This window comes from Camelus dromedarius, chromosome 23 (genome assembly GCF_036321535.1).
Source record: "Camelus dromedarius isolate mCamDro1 chromosome 23, mCamDro1.pat, whole genome shotgun sequence".
Classification (NCBI taxonomy): Eukaryota; Metazoa; Chordata; class Mammalia; order Artiodactyla; family Camelidae; genus Camelus; species Camelus dromedarius.
The window spans coordinates 22,114,428-22,131,231 of NC_087458.1; the positions used below are offsets into that span (position 1 = coordinate 22,114,428).

Sequence of the window (16,804 nt, forward strand, 5' to 3'; positions counted from 1 at the left end):
GTGGGCTTCCAGGAGCTGTGAAGAGGTTGACACATGTGATACAAATGACCTGACAAAACTGAGGTGGCCCTTGTCACCCATCTAGGCCTTTGTGTAAGGGTAGAACAGGTGTATAAAGACTCACTACTTGCACGGTGGTATCCGGAGGAGGGGAGGTGAGGTGTGTTCCTCCAGGCAGTTCTGGGGGGGGGGGGTGGCCGGCTACTCACTGCCACAAGCTGTGTGTCAGGGCTTAACTGGCTCGTGGGGGCGCTCCGAGTGCCTTCCCTGCCTCCTGCTGTACCCCGTGCCTGCCCCACTTACACCTACTGTCTTAAGGAATTGTCATCAGCTGTTCATTTTCCTAACTGCCCCACTCACCTGGCAGCTCCTTGGGGGCAGGACTGTGTTTTGTGCCTTTGTCTCTTGGTCGCCACAACAAACACCTAATACACAGATAGATGTTGACTCACAGAGGGAGCTGATGGCGCTCAAACGGCTTTGTGGGACTGCGGGGGCTAAGTGCCGTCATGCACTCAGCATACACTCAGAAAGGAGCGCGGCCAGGAGGTGTGGGGGTCGTTGGTTTTATGCGCTTGGTAACTTCACATGCTAACAAGTGGGAGCATTTTCCTGCGACTTTGGGGAAGGGGCTGGGAATTCCCAGAAGCTGGGCCATCATCACTCACCCTTTGACCTTTCATGGTCAGCCTTGAAACTGTCCTGGCACCTATGGGAGTGCCATTCAGCATGCTATTGTATTTCAATGAGTGTATATTGAAGCTCAAGGTCTACAGGGAGTTGAATCTTCCACCATCTTGGTGCTACTTGCTGTGTCATTCTTTCAGTGGTTGTGCCCTGCCCCCTTCCCTCCTGTCTCACTTGCCCTGAGCCCAAGCCTTGCTATCTAAGTGAGAAATCCAAGGCAGAGAGAAGCATAAGGTGGCTAGCCCAAAACCCCAAGGCTAGAGTAGAGGGGAGTTGTGGGCATCCCCTGGAATTTCAGAAATGGGGGATATGGAATTGGTTATTTCCTTGAATTTAGAGCTTTCTCATTTAGCAGGTAGATAGCCCCTCTTCCATGTGTCACACTTCCCTCCTGGGTGTCAGGTCCCAGCTAAGGAGCTGAACGTCCCTGAAGCAAGATTCCGTGCACTCCAGCTCTGCTGAAAGCCTGGGAGAGAGGACAGGGAGAGACAGCGGGGATGGGAGGAAGCAGGCGAATCATTTTTCAAAGCGACCTTCCCAGCCTTCTGGGGTCTTGCTCCCCATCCTTGATACTTTGGTGTATATTTAATGCATGACGTCACTTGGACCCTGCAGTCCTACAAAGCAGTTTAGAACATCACCAGCTCCCATCATCTCACTGGCTCCCTCCGTGAGCCAGCATATATCTATGTGATGTGAGTAAGAATCCTCTTCTTGAAAGTCTGACCTTGTGCATCTTGGGTTGCTCTGGCTGAACAGTAGGTCCTCTGTGGGCATGTGCAAACCCGTGTTTTACATCAGTTTATGTAACACGTGTAAACAATTTAATCTTTCAATTCTCTCTCTGGTACAAACGTTACGATAAAGCAGACATCAGCGCTGGCTTGCTGCGAGTCTGTTGGCAGAAAAGGCTGCAGTTGGCTTCCTTTTCTCAGCGAGGTGGGCTACAGGGCTGAGGCCTCCCGACACGTGCGTCGGGGAGACTCACGTCACATACCCAGCGATTTGTGTCACGCCTGGAGTTGTGTTTACTCCTCCCCAGTAGGTGTTTGGAATCCTTATGTCAGAGAGCAGCCCAACCACGCACTCAGCAGCAGCCCCGGAAGAGCCAAGTGCATCAGGGAAATGTGGTTTGGAGTTGTGTCCACACCAGAAGTTGAGTGCTGCCTGGAGTCAGAGGTTGGAGTTAACGACACCTTTTCATTGCCAAAGTCCTGGACCCTTGCTGGTGTTTGGGAACTTGCTCAGAAGAATTAAGAGACTTGTTGTGACTTTAGGCAATTTCCTTAATCTCTCTGAGCCGGAGTGTCCTCATTTGTAAACAGGCTTCTTACGGGGATTAGGAAATAATTTATGAAAAGCACCTACTGGAGCCATGCCAGCTATATAGAGTGCTTAATAGATAGGAGCTGGGAGCATGATTATTAGCAATGCTGTTTTTCCATTATATTGCAAGATTTGGCTTTTCTCCCCCAGCCTGTTGAGAGACCTTGATTTGATGCCTCTGTTTTCAGATGTATAGTTCACAGCTGGGCTTCTACAAGCTGGTAGGTATAAAATAAGCCACAAGTATGTATTTACAACATGGGGAATATAGTCAATATTTTATAATAATTATACATAGAGTATCACCTTTAAAAGTGATTTCTATGTCATATACATGTGACTTACGTAATATTGTACAGCATGTATACTTAAATAAATTAAGAAGAAAGAGTAAGTATCCGAGACTGGCCCCATCAAGTGATTTCCCCTGGTTACTTAGCTGTTGTTGTCTTTACCTCCTCAAGATATGGTGCTTGAAGAGCTGTTTTTTTAATTGATGTGTAGAAGTGTCTTTGATTTACAATGTAAGTTTCAGGTGTACAGCAAAGCGATTCAGTTCTACATGTACACACTTATGTATATATTTTTTCAGATTCTTTTCCATTACAGCTCATTATAAGAAAGTGAATATAGTTCCCTGTGCTATACAGTTGGTCCCTGTTGTTTATTTACTTTATATACAGTAATGTGTGTACCTGTTAATCCCAAACTCGGAAGCTATCCCTCCCCTCTTTTGCTCCCTGGAAACTGCAGTTTGTTTTCTATGCCCATGAGTCTGTTTTGAAGAGCTCTTTATGGACGTAGTAATAGTCTCAGGGATGCCCATACGGTAAGGTCTCACAGAGGAGCTGCTGAGGCCAGTCCCTGTCCTAACTGCTGGACCTAGAAAGAATAGAGCTTGGTGTGGACCTGCTCACAGGCAAAGGGGAAGGAAAGGGAATGGGAATTCTCAGCACCACAGATCAGTGCCCCAAGACAGGAGCCAGAAAGTGCAGTGGGGGCCCAGTGGGGAGAGTGCTGGCCCTTCAAAGCAGTCAGACTAAGTGCCACTGCAAAGGTTACATTGGCTTGGGTTTTGAAGAATGAGTAGGAGCTTGCTAAACAGAGAAACTTGGAAAGGCTGTTCAGCAGGAGAGAGAATAGCATGTTTCACGGAGCTGTGAAGTATAGGATGTTTTTGTGAAATGGTGATTATTTCTTGTGATGAGGATGTAAAATAAAATTCATGAAGGAACTGAAGTAGGTAAGACTGGAGCTGTCTTCTGAAGCACCTTGAATCATGGTGAGAAATTTAGATATATCTCTATAGATGATGGAGAGCCAAGGGGTGTGACATTTCGTATGGCTTTTATGTGTGTGATTAAAAGTAGAGAATCTACAACATAAGAACACATATAGTTAATAAGTTAACTGTGAAAGCTGTTGTCTGTTTTAGTTGGGGGAAGGCAAGGAGGCTTTGGATAACTTATTGAGAGTCAGTGTAAAAGGAATTTTCTGTTGAAAGATTCAGATTGTAATTATTCTGTGTTGACTGTTCCTAGGATGGAAGCCCTCTTTCATCTCCACAGGCCTCCTTTATGACTTAGTTAAATTCTTCTGCTTCATAACCTTGAGATTTTCATGTCACTATGAATTTTGCAAAGATGAGGTCTGTACAAGAAGGACATGAGTCTAGAAGCTATTGTGTTCCCAGTTACCCCCTAGGGCCTCACTACCGATGGCCACTCCCCTGCCCCCAAAGGTCTTCTGAATTTAGTTATCCCAGTTCATCTGATCTCTTCTCCCCATCTCTCCCCCCACCCACTGTTTTCCCAGGGTCCCGGGCAGCGTGTGTGGCGCCTGCACTGAAGACGGGACGTTCCGTCAGTACGTGCACACGGCTTCCTCCCGGCGCGTGTGCGACTCCTCGGGCTACTGGACTCCGGAGGAGGCTGTGGGTAAAGGACCATGGCATTTTCACTTACACCTTGGTGGCCACTGAGAGTAGGGGTGGATGTAAAGGGAGGAGCGGGGGCGTGGTGACAAAAAGGTACTGTGTGTGTGTGTGCGCGCGCGCCTGTGTGTGCGTGCATGTGCGAGTGTGTGTGTGTAATTTGCTGGGTATCTCCAGGGGTCTGGGAATGACTCTGCCTTTGTGTGGATGTCCCACGTGTGCTTCACGTGGTGGCCAGTGGCTGTGGTGAAGCGGAGGTCAGCACAGAGGACAGGCTGGGGACTTCAGGGTGAGACGGCTCGGGCGTGTCGCGTGACGCGTGCCTCCCAGTCCGTGGAGCAGCTTTGCCATATGACAACGTAAGCGGATCTCCTACTCCCCTGTGTCAGGAGGGTAATAGAGAACACATTGCAGGGAACAGTCACACACACTGACCGAGCCAGTCTGGGTGGGGGTGGGGGTGAGGTGGACTAGGTGTTCCAAACTAATCGTTCTCTGTTTTATGAGCCCATTAATCACTGGTACTGGTTGTGCTTTGGATGTGATCTGAGCTCGGCTTTGGAAGGGGGAAGATGTTTTTAGCTGTCCCCTCTCCAGTCCCTCCCCCGACTTTCTCAGTTGCACAGTCACTCACATATGTGTATCATTCCCTTTAAGACAAATTAGAGCAGGAGTGTTGTTCCAATCCAAGTCCAGAAAATGCTGTTGACATGGAGTTTCAGCATCTTTGGGTGAATGGCTTGACCTCTTCCATCGTCCCCATCTTCAGTGCTTACCCAGTCATCATCCTTTTCTTTTTCTTATATTACTTAAGATCCTGAAAGCTACTCAGAAAGATGTGTTGGACACAGTCCTATTTGAGTTAGTTTGCAGTCTTGACTCTGACCGAAAAGAAGGAGAACATTGGTCTAAGAGTCTGGTGTCTCCTTGGGCTCCCAGTTACTCAAATGACAGGAGCCTTAAGGAGGAGGAGGGAGACAATGGACTCGATTGATTATATAGGACTTTTTTCAAATGAGTTTTCAGGGAAGAATGGAAAGTGACTATAAAATTTACACTGGCCCTGTGTAGGACTTGTTTAAAGATTGGCATTTCATGAAAGGCCATTTTTGTGGCCAACAGTTTGTCCTGTGCTAGGGTTTGAATGCCTGTTTGACTCTCTGGCCCTGCACTTTTTTTCACTTTGATTATTGGAAAAATTAAAAGTTATCTGGTAGAGGTGAAAGGAGTTACAAGTTCTGGACAATTAGAAGACACTTGTATTGTGTCTCCAAGCAAACCAAATCCACTTTCCAGGGCTCCACTTCATATTTTAACAGGAGATCATAATAAAAACTTCCTGACAGACAACGCTGCTGTTGAGCTGGCTTCCAGGTGCCTTTACTCAGCTAATATCCAGGGATGACTGTTGGCAAATACTGCTAGGAAATACTGGTCTTCCTTTGCTTTGAACATGTGAAGAATCAACTCATATTTTAAATGTGCACAATGAAAGGAACTGACTTCCCAGCGGAACATGTACAAACACATATATTTACAGATATGATCCAGATGTATTTAATGACACTTTGTGGACGTGTATTGACCACCAGCTACATCCTGAATGCTGTGAGGAGTAGAAAATTGAACCAGACATATTTGCTGCTTAAATCTCATTTTCTTGGAGAGACCTTGCCTGGCGCCATGATCTGAAATAGCCCCCAGCCTCACTCCATCATTCTCTAGTCTCTTATTGGCCTTTATTTTTGTTCAGAGATGACATTACCACTTGGAATTATTTATACTTATGGATCTTTATCTATTTATTGTTGTAACTGTCACCCCGTGGTAAGGTATGTGAGGGCAAGACCTCTCTCTTGTTCACTGCTGTATCTCCAACACCTAGATTAGTGCTAGGTGTAAAAGAGGTACATAGTCAATTTTTGTTGAATTAATGAGTGAGTGGATCCACAATATAGGGAAAAAACAATAGGGACCATAAGATGTAACACACGCACACAGACACACAACACCTTTGAACTCATTTCCTCTGGACTTTGAAACATTATTTTCCAGAACTTGAAGGGCAAAATCATTCCTGTTTTGCAGATGTCATTTGCAGACGTTTCTATGGAACATTGTAAAGCCCTTCTGCACTAACCCAGGAAGGCAGGGGTTAAATAGTGCTTATTTTATAAATGAGGAAATCGAGGCTTAGAAAGACCTGCCACCGTGGCACAGCTAGTGCTCAGTACCGATTAGAGCCTAACTCCTGCTTCCTAATTTAGCAGTTTCAATTCCCCTCATGTGATAGAAAAGAAAACCACCTTGTATAGATTATTTCCACAGAGCTGACCTTAATACGTTTGTGATATTTGATTTTCACCATATATTTGTGCTTGGCTACTGAATCTCCCTTTAATTTTTTTTTCCCCACTCGAGGAAAGTGTTTCTACTTCCTGCCTGCAGTTTCCTCCACGTGGTGATCTGCCTGCTTACACATACCTGAACTAAAAGGGAAGTTTCACTGTCTGGTTTTAAGGTTTGGCTAGCAGTCCATTGGCAGGACGGCTAAGGTGTGATCTTAGGGAATCAAAGAAGTTTTGTGAAGAGCCTAAACAGGATGCCACGAGGCTGCAACAAACACTGGCCTTAATCACAAATAAAACAGGGCTTCAGAGCATTCATTTATCATACATTTTTAATGAACTAAGTACAAAGAATTCTCCTCTGCTCAAGGATTCTGTAAGGATGTGACTCACTTTATCTGCATGTTTCCACCTAGGATCTGGGTCTCTCCATTCCCAAGGCCATGTTGGATTTCTCTTATTCAAGGGCACCGCGTCGAGGCGCCCATTTGAATTGCTCCCCTTTTGTCCTCAGTCATACTTAACACTGAACCTACTAAGCTGACCAGCTTCCATAAGAACTTGCTCAAAGTTCTCTTCTTCTTCAGTCTTCTTTCTGGCTGTTGATGTGGGATCCTCATTTTCAGATTTTTAATGCTGATTCCTGATCATCTGTCTTTCTCCTCGTCTCCCTCAGGGCCTCCAGACGTGGATCAACCCTGTGAGCCAAGCTTGCAGGCCTGGAGTCCCGAGCTCCACCTGTACCACATGAACATGACGGTCCCCTGCCCTGCGGAAGGCTGTAGCCTGGAGCTGCTCTTCCAGCACCCGGTCCAAGCCGACACTTTCACCCTGTGGGTCACCTACCTCTCCATGGATTCCTCCCAGGCGCTCTTTGACACAGAGATCTTGCTGGAACACCAGGAGTCTGTGCACCTAGGCCCCTTAGAAACTTTCTGTGACACACCGCTCACTATCAAGCTGCATGTGGATGGGAAGGTCTTGGGGGCGAAAGTCTACACCTTTGATGAGCGGATGGAGATTGATGCAGCGCTCCTGACTTCTCGTCCCCACAGTCCCCTGTGTTCTGGCTGCAGGCCTGTGAGGTACCAGGTTCTCCGTGAGCCCCCGTTTGCCAGTGGCTCGTCCGTGGTGGTAACACATCTGCACAGGAAGTTCACAGACGTGTGAGTTGGGCCGTAGGGCTTTTCTGAACCATGGGGCTTCCTGAGGCTTTGGGAGTGGGTTTGGCTTCCTTTTCCCCATTTTTTTTTTTTTTTTTTTTTTTAGCATTCTGACATGCCCTTATTTGGAAAAATGTTCAGAATCTCAGAGGGGGTTTTATTCTAAAGTGGCATAGCTGAGATGAAGACAGGTATGTCTCAGAAAGGGACAGGCAGGTGCTCTGACTCTGGATACCATCATTATGATTATGGAGAAAAGAGGTTAGTAGACGATGTGTTTCAGTTGGACTGAAAATACTTGCCATAAATAGGCTGATCAGAGTCACATACTCCTATCAGGTGACAAAATTTGATTTCTGATCCTTGATGTAACTTTTAAATAACCTGCCCTAGCTCCTAAACCTTCAAAGGGGATAGTCAGCTCTTCCACAGCTAAGCAGAGAAGCCAAGGGTCCTGCAGACACCGTACTTAGTTTCACGACGCATTCATTTCTTATTCCTCCGTTCCTCCCTCTCTCTTTCCTTCTCTTCCAGCTCTCCTCCTTCTCCTTCTGTTTTTTTTCTGCATTTAGTGAGTTCCTAAGTGCCTTTGGCACTATGTGCTCAGTGGTGGGGATACAGACTGAGATCAATCATTGGCTTAAGGAGTTTCTGTGTCTAGTTTAGGAGACTGGTATCTCTAAAGGCAAATTCTCCTCACCTCATAATTTTCCTCGGAGAGACTGCCCCAAGGGCAGAATTTAGGGTAAAAGAAAAGTTTTATCAGAGGTGCTATACTGGATTGTTTTTATGGCACTAGAAATCATCACAAAACATACTGGATTAAAACAACAAACTTCTTCTCATGGTTCTCTGGGTTGGCTGGGTGTACTCCTCTGGGCTCGCTTGGGTCCAGGGCTGCGTGGCCCCAGATGACCTCATGCACTCGTTGGAGGCTCAGCTAAGATGCTGGCATGGCTGGAAGGATGAAGCGCTCTCTTCACATTGTCTCTCCTTCACTAGGAGGCTTTGCCTGGACATGTTCTCATGATGGAAGGCTTTCCAGAAGTAGGGAGAGCAAGTCCGCAAACACACTTTTCAAGCCTCTGCTAACAGTCCTCGTGATGACATTCCACTAGGCAAAGCAGGTCACACAGTCAATTCCAGATTCTGAGGACGGCAAAATAGATTCTATATCCTGATGAGAGAAGCAGTGAAGTCAAATCACAGAGGGGCATGTGTGTGCAGTGGGGGGAGTTTGTGACCTTTTTTCATTCTGCCATGGCTACAAAAAAGTCAAGTGTTTACCTTGAATTTTACTACCTTTTTCTTCTCATGTTGGCTCTGAATTAGAACAGAAGTCAGTGAAATGGTCAAAAGTTCATACAAATAGGAGGATAGATCATGGGATGGATTTGAAAAGAAAAAATGATTATTTTTGAGTTACTTCAATAAGGCAGTTAAAATGACATTGTTATCTAACTTGATTATCTCACACACACACACACAAAACCTTTAAGGTCAATAATATCCCATTTTTATAGATGAGAGAACGAAGGGTTGACTTTAATTTGGTTGAACAGAGATAGTAAGTGGCAAAGTCAGGATTAAAATCCAATTTTCTGACTGAGTCTCATTATGATTCCCTTTCCTTAGTAACCGATTACCTTTTACAAACTCCGACCATTGAAGATTGGGGTTACCTGCTGCTGAATTTTCTCCCCAAGAAGTGTAAACACATCCTGACACTTGCTTCCAGTCCTTTCCCAGCCTCAGAGCGGTGTAAGACTTTTGCACACGGCTGGATGAGACGTCAGACAGAAACCACCCTGTAAAAGGGAAGCCATCAAAATTGATTAGGATATAAACCTGGTTTTGCCTTTGGAATACCTGGCACTCTCATGAGAAGAAGAGTGCTTCCCTAAAGAAAGCTAATTTGGAAATTCAAAAGTCCTTAATATTTAGGTGTCTTTCTTATTAAAATAACTAAAAGCCAGTACAGAGGTGTTTGAAGGTGTTTTTGAAACCCCATGACATCTCCTGTTTGCAGGGTGAAGAGTGTGTCAAAGAAGAGACAGTCTGGGCAGAGGTGTGTGGACACCGCTTACGGTAGCCCCGACCACGCTGTGAGAGCCTGCTCTCCTAAGTCCATCTCTTCCCAGCTTGGCTTTAGTGGCACTTTTACAATCAGTGCAGGCACCGCACAAAAATTAAGTTGAGGGCAGAATTTGTCTTCGGATTCAGCAGCTCCCCTCTTGAACCCCTTCCCCCTTGTCAATGTTCAGTCTCTCCCGTTCTCCACTTGATCAGTGCACTGAGGCTCTAGATCAGATCTAATCACACTCCTCCCATCCCTGCTGTCAATTAATTAAAATTCCATGCCTGGTTTATATGTATTTTGGAGGTTTGGAGGTGGGAGTAAATTAACACATTTCTAATTGTGGAATTTCTTGCATCCCCAAAATGACAATGGAAGGTGTTCTCACCTCCTTCTAGGAGAGAGTTGTTCTTCCCCCTAAATATTCAGTCTCTTTGAGATAAGAATTCTCTTGAGAGACAAGAAAAGTGTGATTCATAGATCCAAGAAAGGCTTTGCTGAGTCCAAACTCTGAAGCTTTCATCTTCAGTGTCTTTGATTACTTCAGTGATACAGAAGACAAGTTGTTCAGTAGTTGGTGGTTTTGTGTGTGTGTATGTGTTTAACACGGTAAAGATTCACTCAAAATACCATCCTCCTAGATTATGTAGAATGATTAGTTAGTTCAGTGTTAATGCAGCAAGCATTTTCTGCACCCTCACTATCTGGAACATGCTGGGAATACAGAAATGAAGGTGGTTTTAAACATTCTGCTGCTCTGCAAGACTATATGCCCTGATCTTTGTTTCAGACAATGTGGCATATGTTTACATTTATGGTCCCCAGAACGTTTTATTTTAAACTCCCACAAGTCGTCTGCGGAGGACCCAGGGCATGTTCCGCTCTGTGGATGTGATGGTTACAGCCCACTGGTTTCCACAGGGAGGTCACACCTGGGAAGATGTATCGGTACCAAGTTCAAGCTGAAGCTGGAGCAGAACTGGGAGAAGCTTCGCCTCCTCTGAGCCACATCCATGGAGCTCCTTACTGTGGAGATGGGAAGGTTGCAAGGTGAGGATGTGCTGTGTGCCTGGGAATGTGTGAGTGAGGACGCCCTGCCCTGCTCGGACCAGGAGGGTCAGCCTCGAGTTTCAGTTTGACTGGTTTTGGAAATGTAAGGGACAAGGCACTATGTAGTTCTAGTATTAAACAAAAATCTAGACCCTGGTAATGATCTTGAGAGATCACTCACATCCCTATATGGTCAAGGACAGATCCACTTTTAGTTAGAGCTCACCCCAGAGAGCTGAGATCTTTGGGCTGAGTCTGTGGGGCCCTTCTTCAGGTTTCAGAGAACAACTGCTGGGCAGTGATTCAGGGAAGGAATTCATGGCAGAGAAGGTTACCTGCCGAATGATTCCGAAAGAGGATGTGAGGGTGTCTTTTGGATTGGTTGCCTAGGACATGCTGCTAATGTGCTGTGTGACCTGAGGAAAATCAGCGGAGCTTTCTGAGCTTCACTTGCTCATTTGATCTCTGGAAGACCTGACTGCAACGCAATTTCCAGCTATTCTATAAAATCACCGAGGTAAAAATGGAATCACTCTTTTGATTCCTTAACACACCATATATTCCTTTTTCTGTTGCCCTTTAGTGATGTCAGGCTAGAGGAACAATTCATTCTGGTTTGCCTGGGACTTGCCCAAATTTAGTACTGAATACTCGCATGTCCCAGCAATCACCCTCTGTTAACCTATTCCAAAAGCTCATCTAACCTAATATGTTACTTATACAAAGCTGCTGGGAGTAGGAACCTGGAAGGCCAGGCACTGCGGTTTGTCTAGGATTCCGAATCCTAATAAGATGGCCTATTTTTTTTTTTATTGTGGTATAGTCAGTTTACAATGTTGTGTCAGTTTGTGGTGTACAGCACAATGCTTCAGTCATACTATACATATATATTCCTTTTCATACTCTTTTTCATTATTGGTTACTACAATATGCTGAGTATAGTTCCCTGTGCTTATACAGTAGGACCTTGTTGTTTATCTATTTTATATAAGGTAGTTAGTATCTGCAAATCCTGAACTCTCGATTTATCCCTTCCCACCCCTTCTCCCCTCCCCCGGAACCATAAGTTTGTTTTCTATGTCTGTAAGTCTGTTTCTGTTTTGTGAATAAATTCATTTGTCTTTTTTTTTAGATTCCACATATAAGTGGTATCATATGGTATTTTTCTTTCCCTTTCTGGCTTACTTCACTTAGAATGACAAAATTTAGGTCAAGATGGCCTATGTTGAATTTCCCAGATCAAGTGAAAGCATCTTATATCATGAAGACCTAATAGGAAGCAATGTATAGCCTTTCTTGGGGTTCCATGCCATTGTTTAGAAATCACTAAATATTTTTTATCTTCTCATTTTTCTATGATCTTTAAGCTTTAGTGTAAGTCTATTTCTTTTCATAGAAGTATAAGCACCAGATGTTTCCAGACCTCAGAAATATATTAAGATAACAGAGGTCAGTTTCATACTCAAACCTTGCTCGGTTGCTGCCACCTTCTGCCCAGCTCAGTCTCAGCTTGCCACGCCTCCTCCTCCATCTCAATTAAATATCTCCCTGGAGACGCCTCACGTGTGCACAGAACAAATCTGGCCGACGCTGGTGTTGTTTTCCTGTTCCGGCTGCCTCACGTTAGGTCTGCTGCTCACTGGTTAAGGTGTTTATAGGAGTAGGTTACCATTGCCATCCAGACAGAGCTCTCCTTGAACAGAACATTCAGCCTTACATCGTAGCATCTCCTACAGCCGCCCTCTGATGTCCAGGACGCCACATCTGCCTGTGGGCCTGGAGCAGAAAGCGGGCAGGGCCTCTTCCTTACCTGATATTGCATATTCTAGCCTGGGCTTTGGAAAAGCTTCACCTGTAGCAATACCTGCCTGACTACTGGGCCTCACAAAGTTACTTTCAAAATGTTCCTTTCACCTTCTGCCTATGTTCACTCTCTGTAAAGAGTCGTACTTAGTTCTGCCATCCAGTGGGAAGATGTCTCTGAACTGCCGCTGTGTCTCGGCTGGAGGCACTCAGTTACATGTAAAACAAGAAGGCGCTGCACAAATCATCTAATCCACTGTTTAAAACACTCGGAAATGGGTAGTTTTATTCTAAGGGAGTCACAGATCCCCAAGAAGTCATCCTCAGACTCTAGTTTTAGTAAATTTGTATTAAAAGCTAAAAGTTGTCACTTTGGATATCACTTGTCAATAAAGCTATCAAAACAAACACAGTGGAGGGCCCTGAAGTTGCGAGGTGTATTTATCTAGAAGTCGGTCATCTCAGTCTTTGCTGTCCACTGTGGGGGGCCATGTGTGGCCGCTGAGCCTTTGAAACGTGGCAAGTGCAACTAAGAAATTGAATTTTGTTTAATTTGAATTTGAATTTAATTTAAAAACTGGATCTTGATTCAGTTATCAGAAAACTTGTAAGTATTTGGAGCAACTTGAGTAGGTGAATCTACTTTTTCAACCACAGAATTTATAAAATCTAAATACAGATCATGTGTTTGGATTGCCATGTGTTGTAAGTGAAAAATATACATCAGATTTCAAAGACTTCATTGCAAAAAAGAACATAACATATCTCACTAATAATTTCTTATACTGATTAAGTATTAAAATGATAATATTTTGGATATATTGGGTTAGATGAACGATATTATTAAAGCTAACTTCAGTTATTTTTTTTTACTTGTTTAATGTGATGCTAGAAAATTAAAAGTTGTATATAGGCTCTTATTATACACAGCATGAGATGACACACAGTATACTTAGATTGTCTAGATTAACTTCGAAATGAAAATTAACTTGGAGTTTCCTTAATTTCTTCCAGTATGTTGTTTTTCACATGTCTTTTATCCTTTCTCCATTTACAGCTTACCATTTAAAATACGATTACTATACAATTGCATTTATAGCACACTTTTAATTCATTTTAAAGCATTTTCATATCTAGTTATTTAATCTTTACTCCATCTCTGTAATGAGGTATACTTTAAACAGTGGTTAGTGATATTATGTCCTGGGTCTGAAAATCCTTTATCTACTGAGTCCATTATCTATGTGTCCATTTTGGACATGGTGAAAAGCCATGGAGAAAAAAATACTAACCTTCAACCCATTTTACAGTAGTCAAATCTTGGTTCTTTCAAGGGGGCTTCAACCCTAGTGTATCTATTTTTTGTTCCCATAATATGTTCATGTATCCCTGTAAACAATTCAAATTTAGTCATCAGTTGTATCAGCATTTGAGATTCAAAACAAAAATGGTGTTTGTATTCTCCCATTATTTGTTTCTTCCCCTGCAATATATGTTAGCTACCACCAGGTGGTACTAGGACCCAAACCGTAGAGCTGCCCTGGACGGAGAGAAGGCAGCAGTTGGGCTGCAGAGTCTCTGGGTTTATAAGCATTTCAATTCTATAAAGTCCTAACTTAACAACAACTGCATCTAGACGGAACAAAACTATGACAACATACATAAATATCAGATGAAAATGAATGGAAGACAAAACCACACATTGACTGGCAGGTGTCCTCCTCACCAGATCAGCTGTCTTCAGGAGTCCACTCATTATTAAACTGATAGGTCTTTTCTAGTGTAAAAGCATCTTCCAGAAACACTGGCAGGACCCTTGTGGATCTCCAAATGTTTCTGAGCCATGTTTAAAAGGAATCTCTTAGGTCCTCCTCATCTCCAGCTTGCACTCTTTAATACATGTAAGGAGTTTTAAGAGCTTGAGATGGCAGTAACTAAATGAGAAAACTTACTTTATGTATGTATATATGTCAATAAGAGTGTATATTTTTACCTTCCAGGAGCCTGGGAGAAGAATGTGATGATGGGGACCTTTTGAGTGGAGACGGCTGCTCAAGGGCATGTGAACTAGAGGAAGGTTTCAACTGTGTAGGTGAGTTTAGGAGCACCTGCTGAGGCTCATGTGCACCTGCCATGGCTTCTGTCCTGTTTTGGAGGTGTGGCTTATTTTTGTGAGCTCTTGATATCCTGCAATGTGTAGCTGAGTGATAGCAACAATGACATTTTTGTTTGTTTATTTTGTTGTGTTTTTTAACACCCGGCCTAAAGTGTGATATGACAGCAGGGCACCATGTTATTTTGTCCATTGGATCTCCATTTGGTCTTCAACAATGACATTTGATGTGTCATTGGCACTGTGTAATTGTTTCACATATATTATCTCAATTATCTTTAATGCCTACAATAAACGTGAGGAGACTAAACAGAGGTGCAGAGGACTTAAGTAACTTGCTGCCTCCTATACAGTTAAAGGTGATGACGTCAGGATTTGAGTCAAGGAAGCAAAGCCCTAGAATTTACATATTAAACCACTAGGTCATCCTGCCTCTTAGATTAACGTTACCAAAGGTTGCTCTTGGGTCCTCATGTCTAACATCAAAATGCCAGCTAAGCAGTAAACTCACACAGATTCTACATAAAAATTAAGGTAGGAAATCTTTTAATCCAAAGGAAATACAAGCTATGTCTTGGTGTCTGTGTTTAATAGATAAGATCACGAGGAATGGCAGAGGGTCATAACATTTCTTGATCCTGGAGAGTCAGTGGCAATAAGTTATTACTAGGCGGCTTTGGGTCTGCACTCTTGCCACATAAGAAGGCCCTCCAGAACGCTTCTCCCACGTATCAGACTTACTTTAAAAAACAGTGCATTTTAAAAGATTTCAATGTTTCTAAATCTCAAGATAAGTAGGATATGATTATAATTATGTAGAATTTATTAAGGTGTTAAATACTGTACAGAGCACATAGATGCCCCTGCTCTCCAGAGCAAAATAGTGAAATTATAAAATCTTGGTAGTCTGACATCCATCCATCCATCCAACAAAGCATGTTCATTGCCCACCATATACCACAAGCCTGATAGGCACCCTGATCCCTTCCTGTGTCCAGCTTCCTCCCCTTACAGAAATCTCTTCCATCGTTTCTTGAGAGACAGGCCTCTAGTTTTTGCTTACACACATCCAGCAGTAAAGAATGCACTGTGAAAGAGATTATTCTGTTTAAAAATTGCTTTATCTGTTATACAAGTCTTCCCCCGTTTTCTGGTTTGGAAACTGAGGCTCAGAGCACTTTAGTGACTCATCCCCAGGCATATAACTAGGCTTCTGCAAAGCCAGTGTTGGAACTCAGCTTTCCGAATTCTTAATCAAGTGCTTTTTCCTTGCTATGAAAGTACAGAGGATACATTTTTTTCCTGTTTTATTTGACTACCAGTCAGATGTTTGAAATGCCTCTCCATTATTCTCCTTTTCCAATCCAAACATCCCCTCAGGTGATTAGGTTTCCAGACCCTTTCCTATTTACCCTAAGCTGGCATACTTCATGTGGTCAATGCCCAGAAAGGAATTTAATACTACAGATGTGGTCTGGCGGTGCAGAATACACCAAACTGATTACCTCCCCTCTTCTGCACATAAGTATTTGTTAATGCCACCTCTGTTTACATCATTTCTTTTTGGTAGCACGTAGTGGGCTCATGATGTACACACACACACACACCCCTTCTCCAAGGCAGCTCAAGTTTCATTTAGCTTGCAAACTGACCTTATTTTGTTTCTATCACATTTGATTCCATTAAACTTGGCTCATATTTCCTTACCCTCCAACTTTAGTAAGACTATGGCTGAATAATTTTAACTTCACAAGACAAAGTTAAAATAATCTATTCCACAGTTAGACATTTGTTTCAGTGAGTAATTTGCTCATAGTATGCTAAGCATGTGTTCTATTCCATTATTTCTCAAAAGATTAGGTTTGAAGAAACCATTGTGAAATGTGTTTTACAAGTGGGCTGTTGTTTTTACATGGATTTGAAAAAATCAGAGGCAGAAATTTTAAGTCCATGGTAAAAAAAATAGAGAAGAAGCAACAAGAAGCAGTCACTGGATTATACAGATAAATAAAACATATATACATATATGTTATAAATAATACATAGTATAAAATATACATATATTCATATATACATAAGAATGAATATGTAGTACATATAAACTATACATGTTTATGTATATAAATATTATATATATATTTGTATATCCATATATCTGGAATATATAGACATAGATATAGATTTATAGATTTATATATGTGTGGAATCATAGAAAAGTCACTCCAAATACACACATATTGACTTTGGGCAAGTAAGTCAGAAAGGCCATGGGTTTGATGGAACGCAGAAGTTTTAAACCCAAAA

The 16,804-nt window shown here is 43.0% G+C and overlaps 1 protein-coding gene across 1 annotated transcript in view; it reads left to right on the top strand.

Moving 5' to 3' along the window:
• PAPPA2 (pappalysin 2) overlaps positions 1-16,804 on the top strand; it is a 244,170-nt gene that overhangs the window by 109,634 nt on the left and 117,732 nt on the right. The window contains exons 6-9 of the mRNA XM_010992885.3: positions 3,829-3,950; positions 6,971-7,460; positions 10,456-10,584; positions 14,388-14,479. Coding sequence (XP_010991187.2) covers positions 3,829-3,950; positions 6,971-7,460; positions 10,456-10,584; positions 14,388-14,479 — 833 coding nt within the window. The remainder of the gene's footprint in view (positions 1-3,828; positions 3,951-6,970; positions 7,461-10,455; positions 10,585-14,387; positions 14,480-16,804) is intronic.